Source organism: Neltuma alba, unplaced genomic scaffold (assembly GCF_004799145.2).
Source record: "Neltuma alba isolate B1F8T4 unplaced genomic scaffold, ASM479914v2 tig00011318_pilon, whole genome shotgun sequence".
Lineage (NCBI taxonomy): Eukaryota > Viridiplantae > Streptophyta > Magnoliopsida > Fabales > Fabaceae > Neltuma > Neltuma alba.
In genome coordinates this window covers 860,452-871,045 of record NW_021636025.1, presented here as the reverse complement: position 1 = coordinate 871,045, position 10,594 = coordinate 860,452, and the positions used below count along the sequence as shown (strand labels likewise).

At 32.7% G+C, this 10,594-nt stretch overlaps 1 protein-coding gene across 1 annotated transcript; it reads left to right on the top strand.

Moving 5' to 3' along the window:
• Positions 1 to 4,405: 4,405 nt before the first annotated feature.
• Positions 4,406 to 9,522, top strand: LOC114711767 (uncharacterized). Its single transcript, XM_028896196.1, has 7 exons — positions 4,406 to 4,503; positions 5,087 to 5,173; positions 5,373 to 5,435; positions 5,792 to 5,857; positions 6,579 to 6,791; positions 7,263 to 7,409; positions 9,171 to 9,522. The coding sequence occupies exons 4-7, from the start codon at positions 5,835 to 5,837 to the stop codon at positions 9,487 to 9,489; spliced, it is 702 nt and encodes a 233-aa protein (XP_028752029.1). The 5' UTR covers positions 4,406 to 4,503; positions 5,087 to 5,173; positions 5,373 to 5,435; positions 5,792 to 5,834; the 3' UTR covers positions 9,490 to 9,522.
• The last annotated feature ends 1,072 nt before the right edge of the window (positions 9,523 to 10,594 follow it).

The window sequence follows — 10,594 nt, the reverse complement described above, 5'->3', positions numbered from 1 at the left end:
CTATTTTCTTCACTCATGTGTATTGGATAATTAGTATAATCCCTGGATGAGAACTTCCTACAGTCAATAGGAATATTTTGGGAAAAAATGGAAGACAAAATGTATTGAGACCTTATATTTAGGACTATATCTAACTCCTAACTCACTCTTATATTAAAGACAGGAGGTAGGATATATATATATATAAATTAATAGTCAAAATTAAGTGCTATGAATTAATTCATTTTGTAGCTTCTATATCCAAGAATGGGAGTAAAGTGAAATGAGGAATTACCTTATATATTGTAATTATTTGGAGAGGATGGAGCTTCGACTCCAATCCTTAAAAGGGAGATGACAGAAACAGGTATAAATAACACAGAAGAAGTTTTCAAACCCTCCCCCACAATTGGCAAGAAAGAAAACCCTTCCCACAAAAAGCCGAGGAAATATAGTAGAAAGGAAAGAAAACGAAATAGATGAATGATTAATTAGATGGTGGAATCCAAAGCTAAGATGGTGCTGAGATTCATGGGGTTCATATACTTGCTGGTTCCTGACATGATCTGCTGAACAATCAACTTATTGGCCCTTTCCGAAGGATGAAACGGATCCCAAAAAATGCGTGCACATCACGGTTTGGGCACAAGCTGGATGCTATGGTGCACAGTCCTATCCCATTGTACGGTCCTTGACCACAGCATGCCTCCTTTGATGTCACAAATCCTGTTTCTTTTTTTTTTTTTTGGCCAAACACAAATCCTGTTTCCACACAACAAGAATTAATCCTCAATTGCTTCATGCCAGTTTATTAACGTACCCAAGAAAATAAGGAAGAAATAAAATTTTCAAAAATAGTAATATTTCTCTTGGAAATACGTACCAAATGCTCGAGGATTATTGATGAAGTCAAGGTGCATCTGTCGAATGTCTCCATTTGGCTTTCTCTTCACTTCCCTCCATTTACTATCTCTACCATTGGATTAATATCCAATAGTTGAGATTTAATATATTATAACAATATTATAATATTAAATAATAAAAATATAAATATAAATAACTTTAACCAATATATAAATAAATACTATGATATTATTATAATCAGATAGTATAGGATAAAAAAATATATAAAATATTTTAATAAAACTCTATAGAAGTAATGTATGCATATTAATTTCTGACTGCTTATATATATTTGTTATTTCATTAATATTATGATATTATTATTATAATATATTAAATCTTAACCATTGGATGTTAATCTAATACTCCTCCGGTCCTTATTATAAGACCCCATTTGACTTTTTATTTGGTCCTAATTATAAGACCCCAATCCATTTTGTCTCTTATATTTATGCATTTTTTCCAAGATAATCCTTCTAATAATGATAGTTTTAGCCAATATACTTAATTAGCAAGGATATTTTAGGAATGACAACACTTATTTATTATAAATAACCAACTTAACTTACTTCCTTAATCTCCTCAAATAAGTCAATTGGGTCTTATAATTAGGACCGGAGGAGTAGTAAAAATAATAAATGAAGAGGAAGTAGAGAGGGAACTAAATGGAGATATTCCTCTCCACTTAAGAAATACCGAGTAGTTAAAGCTTATTTTGGAAGATTTTCGGACTTGGACATTCATTTCAAACAAGCAGAATATATTAAGGACTCTAAATACTCTCTCTATTTGTTATTACAAGATATTTTTAACTAAATTTTTGCTTTTTTGCCAACATTTAACTAACTTACGCATGTATAGGAAAACTATTACTGTTAGCGTTGATATCCCAAACATATTATATTCTTTCCAAATTTTATCTTATTTAATTACAGTTGACCCTCTTAAGGCCTAATCTCAATCATTAATGTTAGAGGCATTTTAGTTGAAAGAATATATTCAAAATGACTTGTAAATTACAACATAATAATACCTCCAAAAAAAATGCCTTATAATAGCAAATGTTGCTATCTCGTAATTTGTTTTTGGGTTGGGAGGTGGGGTGGGAGGTAGTAGGTAAGGTTTTTATCTTCTCGATAATAATAATAATAGTACATTTGAATATTCTAACGATGCATGCGAGTTTGAACAAACAATTTCTTTATTGGAATAAATCGATATACTTCCTCCTTCCCTTTTTTTGCATTGTTATATGTTCCTAATGTTTCATATTTATCTAATTCTCTTCATAAACCTCAGAATAAGAATTGAAGCAGCTTCCCTATGCTTGTTTGATGTAGAGTATCTAGTTTTGGTTCTTTCTGATCATTCTTTACACTACAAAAGCAGCTTATTAGCGACGGAATTTGCGACGGAAACAAATTCCGTCGCAAATTAGCGACGGAAATTCCGTCGCTAATTTTTTGGATGGATTAGCGACGGAATTCCGTCGCTAATCCGTTGCTAAATTCCGTCGCTAATCCATCAAAAAAAATTAGCGACGGAATCTTTTTTGTCAGACAATTCCGTCGCTAATCTATCAAAAAAATTAGAGACAGAAATTCCGTCGCAAATTCCGTCACAAATTTTAAGAAAATAAATTACATAGGATATATATACAAGTAGAAAAATACTTTTTATCATAATCTATTTAAATCATTTAATTTTTTATATAGAATAATTTATTAGATTTTATTATAGTAGTTATTTTTTGAATTTTTTGAATAACAAGATTTTTTGACTAATTGTAAATGATTTTCTTCAAATATATAAACCACATATACATAATTTAATATAATGTAATATAATATATATAATTAAATTGTATATCTTATCAATGTTAATTAAAAAATAAATTTAAAAATTATTTATGAAAAATTATTTATGATGTAAAATTCAAAATTAGTGTCATTAGAAATTAAAATTATATTAAAAATATTTTTTTAAAAATAAAACATTATAAAAATAGTAAAACAAATATTTAAAAATTATTTTTTCATTAAAATAGTTATGATTAAAATTATCATATAGTATATTTTTAGTTTTTAATAATATATATATAATTGTTTGTCTAAAATAATATAATATATATTTAATAATATATATATAAGTCAACAGGTTCATTGTAGCTCAACTGGTAAAGCCACACATGCGCACGGAGGAGGTCCTGGGTTCAAGCTATGGAGAAGTCACTTTGAGAAGGGAATTATGTGGTGTTGACACGTGACGCACGCGTGGCAGGCGGAGGTGAGGTGGTAACGCCACGTGGAGGTGGTCCCAGTGATGACGTGGCAATTGGTAGAGGTGCCACGTGGCATTTTATTTTATTTTTTAAAATATCGAAGTCGCTAATTTGTCGCTAATTCCGTCGCTAAATTGAAAATTCCGTCGCTAAAACCATGTTTTTTTGTAGTGTTATATGTATGTATGTATTATTAGAATGAGTTTTGCATATTCATATACTCATTATAATTATTAAAACAAATTTTGATGCAATCCCACCTCATTTCTTACATTACGTAGGGTTATTCTTCGAGAAAAAAGCCTTTAAAAAACCCATTGTAATATTAGGTGTTGTTGGATGTCACTTACCAAATCTTTCACCATTCCATGAACAACTATCTCATGCATATATGCATCTATGTCTTCACATCAAATGTTACGTAAGGCAAGCTACAACTTGGAGGTTATATTTGCTTTCTCCACTAGACAATTAGTTTGCAAATGACAAATCTTTCGCGTAAGAGAAAGTGATTCAACGATGCTTTTGGTGTTCAATATCTCATCACACCCTTCATTTTTTATTTACTCTCATGCAGGCATGCTGTGGGGTTGCGAAACGTAGTAGGAATTAAGTAGTCCAAGAATAAGGCCATGTTTGGTTCACTGGAAAAGGAAATGGATACTTCCATAATTTGATTGGATGATCCTTCCCTTCGCAGATCCTTGTTCTTCCCCCTCGCTACTATATGATCCTTTCAAGGCCATGCGTAAGTGAATCCAGTTTCTTGTTCTTCAACCACCATTCTTTATTTCTTCATTTCAATAATTAAATCATTGATTTTAATATTATAATGCAAGGGTATTAAAATTTAATAAAATTATAAAATATTATCAGAACAGATTTGTAAATTTTACAAGTTATGATTATCAATTTAGCATCACATGATTGCTGCGCAAAAAAAAAAAAAGTAATTAAATATTCAATTAAAAATTAAGTACGACATTTTTTTTCCCCATTTGTGGGAACTTGCAAGCTAATGAGGTGCAGTTAATCCGTCTCCATCAAGCGAGTGGTTTAATTTGCCTACGACGTTAACGTGAACGTTACCCAATAGGAAATATAATAGCAATCCACTAATTGGATACATTATCGTTGACCAAAGGAAAAAAACACAATTTGCAATCGGCCAATATATTTCTTGTTTCATCCTCCACCTCTCATTTGCAAAGCCTTTCTCTTTTGTTCAAAATTTTCTCTTAATCTCCAATTCATATCAAAGCAACCATAGCAGCTAGCTCATCAGAACCTCAATATGCCTTCTGCATCACGCAATATAATACTCTCTTCGAGGCTTTTAGGTCAATCAGCATAACTTACATCCTTCCCTTCCTCCTCTATATTAATCTCTGCTGCTGCAACTCATGATGTTGAAGTTCCTGTGTTGGTTTTCTTTTCCTATCTTAATTTGCCCCTATCGATCTCTAATTTTCCCATCAACTCTGCTTCAACATATACACATATCTGTTTGTGTGTGTGTCTAAGTTCATATATTACTTATCTCTGCTTCTGTTGTTACGTATCTTCTTTACTTTCTATTTGTCTTCAAAATATCCTTAATATTACTTTCTTTCATCCAATCTGTTCAAGTGGCACATGGCTAAAACAGACCATGAACGATAAATAACTTATTGGTAAATAGTTTGCACCTGTTTTTATTACTTCTTTGTATGTAGTTTCTTGAAATATTGCAGCAATTTGTCCTTTATATTTCCTAGCTCTTACAAATGTTTTATGTAGCCTGCTTGTCTTTGTGGATCTATGAGAATTTCGACTCTTCTCTTTTCTATTTCCATAAGTGCATCAGATCTGCATCATCAACACAGAATTATGAAGCACCCAACAATAACAGTTGACAAACCTCACATTCAATATGAATTACAGCCATCCTCATCTGGTCCAAATTGTGGCATCTGATTCTGTGGTACTTTCAAATACTCACATTCTTGGATGGCCCTGCATAGATTTTAGGTATGTTCTCTGCTTCTTTTCAATTTTAACTTAATTACTTGATTTTGTTAAAAATCAAATTGGCACCAAAAGTAAGTTTAGGGATGAAATTTGACTTTGACTAAGTGAAGCTTTTTCGTTTATTAAATGGCTTTGGGTTTCATGTGGTTTGCTTCGCTTTAGCGCAATTATTTAAGCTATATTTTGTTTGAATGCCCAGTCAAATCGCCACCGTGGACAAAACATTCCGAGCAGTTCCAGAATCTGATAATTCCCAACCATCGTAGGCTTGAATCATCCTCACATCATCCACAATTTTATACTACCTCCAATCTTTAATATAAGAGCTCATTTAACTTTTATTTTGGTCCTAAATATAAGACCCTAATACACTTTGTCTCTTATATTTATTTATTTTTTCTCAAGGTAGTCCTTGTGATAATGGTAATTCTAGCCAATACACTTGATTATTAAGGATATTTTAAAAAAAATAATATCTATTTATTACAAATAACTAATTTAAACTAGTTTTCTTAGTCTACTCAAATTAGACAACTAACTCTTGTATTAAGGATCGAAGGTAGTACTATAAAAATGTGCTGCATCGAACCCCAAACCCTCCACTCAAACTTATTGCAGCCGCTGCCGCCACGAACCATTGTCCAACGCCGCACTTGCAACGATGCCCTCTTTTCAGCTGTTAAGGTCACTATATTTCTTCTCAAATCTCACTCCTCCTTCAATCTCTATTTGCAGACTTTGTGAGTTTGTGCGACAGAAATGCTCATACTAGTCTGCGCAGGATCTCCTGTTGAGAGGATCCAAGCTATGATTTCTCTTTGGTTTGTTTTCTCTTGCAGCTTTATGAAGGTGTAATTCATTATTAGAACTTATATGACTTCTCATTGTGATCGACTCACTAAGAGAAAGTTCATTTCCACCCACTCTGATTCCTTGCATCGCTTACCTGTTTTTACGGGCTTATGCTATGAAAGAAGCCTACTTGTCTACGTGGATCTTTAAGCATTTACTCCCTCCACTGTTTTAGGAGTGTTCTTTCAATCCTAAATATCCGAAAATTTAGCCCTTAGTCTCATGTATTTATTGAATTATTCTTTTTATAAAGCCCTCATTGATGGAATATAATTAGGTTAGTATCGTTAAATTTCAATGTGGGCATTTTTTTTCCCATGTATTTCTTAATTAATCCATGAATTAGTTACCTTTTTTCTGTAAAGAGCACGAGAGAGTAATTGGTTTTCTTTTATTTTTGACAATAAACGTTTAATCAATAGAATTTTATAGGAACATGGTAACCTGTGTTTAGAGAGTAAGGCTTTATTTGGGGTTTTATGCTGCGTGTAGTTGTGTAGCTATTGAATATTTTTCCCTCTTGAAGGTATATATTTGCTTCGTTGCTCTGCAGGTTTATTCATCAACATGCAGCTTTTCAGTTTATCATCTCAGTATTACTTGTTATCATTGGAGTGCTCTTATCAGATTCATCACTATCCGAAGCAAGATCAGAAATGTTTTGTGCTCTTACCATATTACCAGTAATAATACTATTTATCTATGCCATCGCCATGGGTGTGGTAATGACTTCTTTTCCGTTTCCATCCTGGGCAGATCTCTTCAGGTCAGTGTGTGCATGTATCTCTATATTTCCTCTTATTCTTAATATAAGAGCTAGTTTAACATTTAGCTTGATTCTAAACGTAAGACCCTAATCTATTTTGCCTTTATATTTATCTAATTTTTTTTAAGATAGTTCTTGTCGTAGTTACAGATGTTAAATATTTCATCAAATGATAGTTTTAACTAATACACATAACTAGCAAGAGTATTTTAGAGAAGATATCACCTATTTATTATAAATAACTAACTTAATTAATTTTTTTTATTTAAATTAGTTAATTAGCTTTCATATTAAAGACCGGAAGTGGTATGTCTATATATGTGTATATATATATCTTCTCATTTTTAATTTCCTCCAATGCTTCTGTCATTGGTTTCTCTATTTTCTTTCTTCCCACATGTGAAAGCTCTTGATCTCTTGAGGTCAGGTTTACACATACAACAGATTTTTATTAATTTTATGCTTATACAGGTTTAGTGCTCATGTAGCATTAGGGTTTTTAATCTCAACACTACTTGAGGAATTCTATGTAAGGTTGGCGGCTGTTATCTTATGGTTATCCATCTATAATGCCGACACCATACTTGCTCAATATACATCAATCGCAGACTTCTTGAGGTCAATATATATCTTCTCACTCTTCTGTCATATCTTAATCTTTTCTCATAAAAGCATGGGACCCTATTCAAGACATTTCAAAGCTTGAAGGACCTAATTTCAAAAACTTCTTTAAGGTTACCATAAATTTAATGACTCAAGAAATTTGTCTCAATTTTAAAAATTCATCAATAATTCTACAAAAATCATTGTTGAGGTGGTTCAATAATCTTCTTTTAAAGATTTTGAAATCCTGTATAGGGGAAAAATCATGATTGAGACATTCTCCGTAAGGAATATAGCACAGAATTCTAACTAAATTTTATTTTCAATTGTGCCCTTAAAAATTCAATTTTGCACAACTGGACAAGGATTTGCCTCATTTACTTTTCCTTCTCTTTTCCAACGGTATCCTGCTATCCCAGACTTCTAAAGAATCCACATAACTGTTCAGGATTACTAGTTGGACAATTGTATAATCAAATACCTAGGCATAAGTATGTCGAATAGGCACGCTTGAACTGATGGTTTAACTAATAGGATTTCATATTACATACCTGAGTTCATCCTTGAGCATATTTCATGTGATACTATAAACAACCCGAAGGCAAGTCTTGGCAAAGTATAATTGAACATGACACACTTTAATCTCCAATATATTTTAGAAGCTAAGTTCTTGTTCCTTTTTTTCATTTTTTTCTTTTTACTCTTTTCCATGATTGAGTTTTGAACCTAAAATATTAGTATTTGGAGAGTGAGGTTATATATAGAAATCTAATTAGCTGTAACATCACCCATTCAAGTATCCAAATCATTCAAATTCCATCACATGAATTCGTAGCTATTGCAATGAAGATCCATACCCTTCAATAAAGAAACTGTATAAATGTCATATCACAATTTTAATCAATAATTCCAACAAATATTTTAATAAATTCAGCACATAATCTCATGTCAAATTCAAGGTGATACCATACCAGATCAGAACAATGTTAAGTTACATCAATGATAAGAGTTGCTACCTTCGATTTTCTAAACTTCACAACCTTCCTTTTCGACTTGATTCAAGCAGTCCTTAGCGCAAATTATTGAATCCTAGATTCACAAATAGCACGTCTATCAAGGCTCAGGAGTATTCATGAACAACTTAAAACTCCCTTTATCCCTTCCTTTTTCTATTTTGATCTTTCATATCAAAGAATTAGAGTTTTATTTCTTCTAGTTCTGGAATTATTTCCTCACCGAATAAAGTTCCATGAGGAATCCATTTCTGACTTGGAGTTCCATGCTTGACAGAACATATGCATCATAGGCTCCTAACTTGGAGTTTCTAAATTCTATCAGCAAAACCACTCTTTTCCATCTATCCTTTGTTCTTTTGTTTGTAACCATAATACAAAGACGACCACACTTTCATCCTAGAAAGAGGCGACAATCTGGACTGGTTAACCAAAGAGAAAAATATTGACAAAAACTTGATGAAATGTAATCCAAAATCAAGCTTATGATTACCTTAACTCCTTGCTATGCTTGGTTCTCTATTTCCCTGACTTCTCAATCTTGATTCTCCCTTCAAGATGCTACTATTATGGATCGGATAAAGGGCCCTCAGCTTGGGGTGGGGAATGAGGAATTTTAGGAAGTGATTTTGATGAAAAAGGGGTGGAAATTGCTATAGTTTTGCTATCCACATGTTATATGATTTAGTAGTAATTCATTATCAGGACTCTTGCGATTTCTCATTCTGACTTTTTCATTAATTTATTGGTGCTTATTATGCAGGTCCATTCCTCGACATGAAGGTTTTGGCCATTCAATGGAAGAGTTAACTCGCATGGTGCAGAGGCGCTTCCCAAATTCATCACCATTGGAGGAAGACTCTGCAAGGGCCTGGACTTTTATGGCAAGTAGAGGCATCTATGGATATACAGGCGATGTTATCTCAGGTTCTCTAGCTTGTGCAATATTAATATCATTCCTCATCTCCCGCCATGAGATGCCAATATATGTCTTCCTCATCTGGGCAATATTGGTTTTTTCATATTTGAAGAACAACAGGGCAACAATTCCAGGAAACGACAGTGATTCCACAAGTATCTAAGATTCTCCGGTCAAGTCTCATGGCATGCGCAACATTTATTTATTTATTTATTTTACTTATTTTCATGATCAGTGTACTACTTTTTGGTGTAACTCAGAGTATCCTAAGTTACTTTAGATTTGAGACTAAACTTTGTCGGGCCAAAAGTGTTAAAGTTAAAGCCCTTCCAATAAGTACACTTTTCAAGATTCAAACTTGTCTTCTACTGCTTACGGGGATGTGACTGCTTATCATATCAACCAACAACTTGTTGATGATCAATGTACTACTTTATTCCATATTTGCCTTTTCTTGCAGATATGTTTCTTTTATAGAAAAATGATCGGATTATATCAGGTGATCAGTATAAGGTTGACTTAGGGTCAGGGTACCATTAGTTAAAGGTCTAGGAAAAGGATTTTTCAAAGAATGCTTTTATGAGTATCCGTTTTATTCCAAGTCAAATCAAACCCTTGGGAATCCAAGGAAGCAACTGCCAGTTACTAGCCACGGCGACCCCCTTGACCTTTGTTTCTTCAAATCCAAAGCATGATCATGAATTTATGATGCAATAGTTATTTTTACTTGACTGAATTTGCTCTTTTTCTATCCTTCAAACATGATTAAGAAACAGTTTTTTGTATGAAAATCAATATTGATTATCGTTGAATGTTAAGATGAACAATTTCAACAAAAAATTATTAGAAAATAATGGTTAGATTCTTTATCTATTCAATTTTACAACATTTTACATAAAAAGGATTGTCCTCACTGTCTCCGGTCCTAAGTCCTATCTGGCACTAGCTAACATCCAGTATTGACTAAAGTCAGCATGGTTCATAATAATTAATACGTTTTGTACCAAACATAAAAAGGAGAGTAGCCCCCGCATAACCCACAGGCCCAAAGTGTTAGCAGAAGCTCATGAATCACGATGACTAGTACCATAGGCCCAGTCCAGGGCCCCATATAGAGATGAAAAGCTACAGCTATAAATTGCAAACATGTGATGGTGGACTGAGCATTGAATTTTTATTGAAAGATGTGTCTATATTTAATACCTATAATATATTAATAATATATTAAATATGATTGTCTCTAATATAAAAATGCCTATGCCTATCCA

What these genes read in the sequence shown, in the direction of transcription:
- LOC114711767 (XM_028896196.1), top strand. Translation starts at nt 5,835, where the DNA reads ATGCCCTCTTTTCAGCTGTTAAG. An exon ending in CCCTCTTTTCAGCTGTTAAG is followed by an intron (nt 5,858 to 6,578) that starts GTCACTATATTT and finishes GTTGCTCTGCAG; the next exon opens with GTTTATTCATCAACATGCAG. An exon ending in TCAATCGCAGACTTCTTGAG is followed by an intron (nt 7,410 to 9,170) that starts GTCAATATATAT and finishes CTTATTATGCAG; the next exon opens with GTCCATTCCTCGACATGAAG.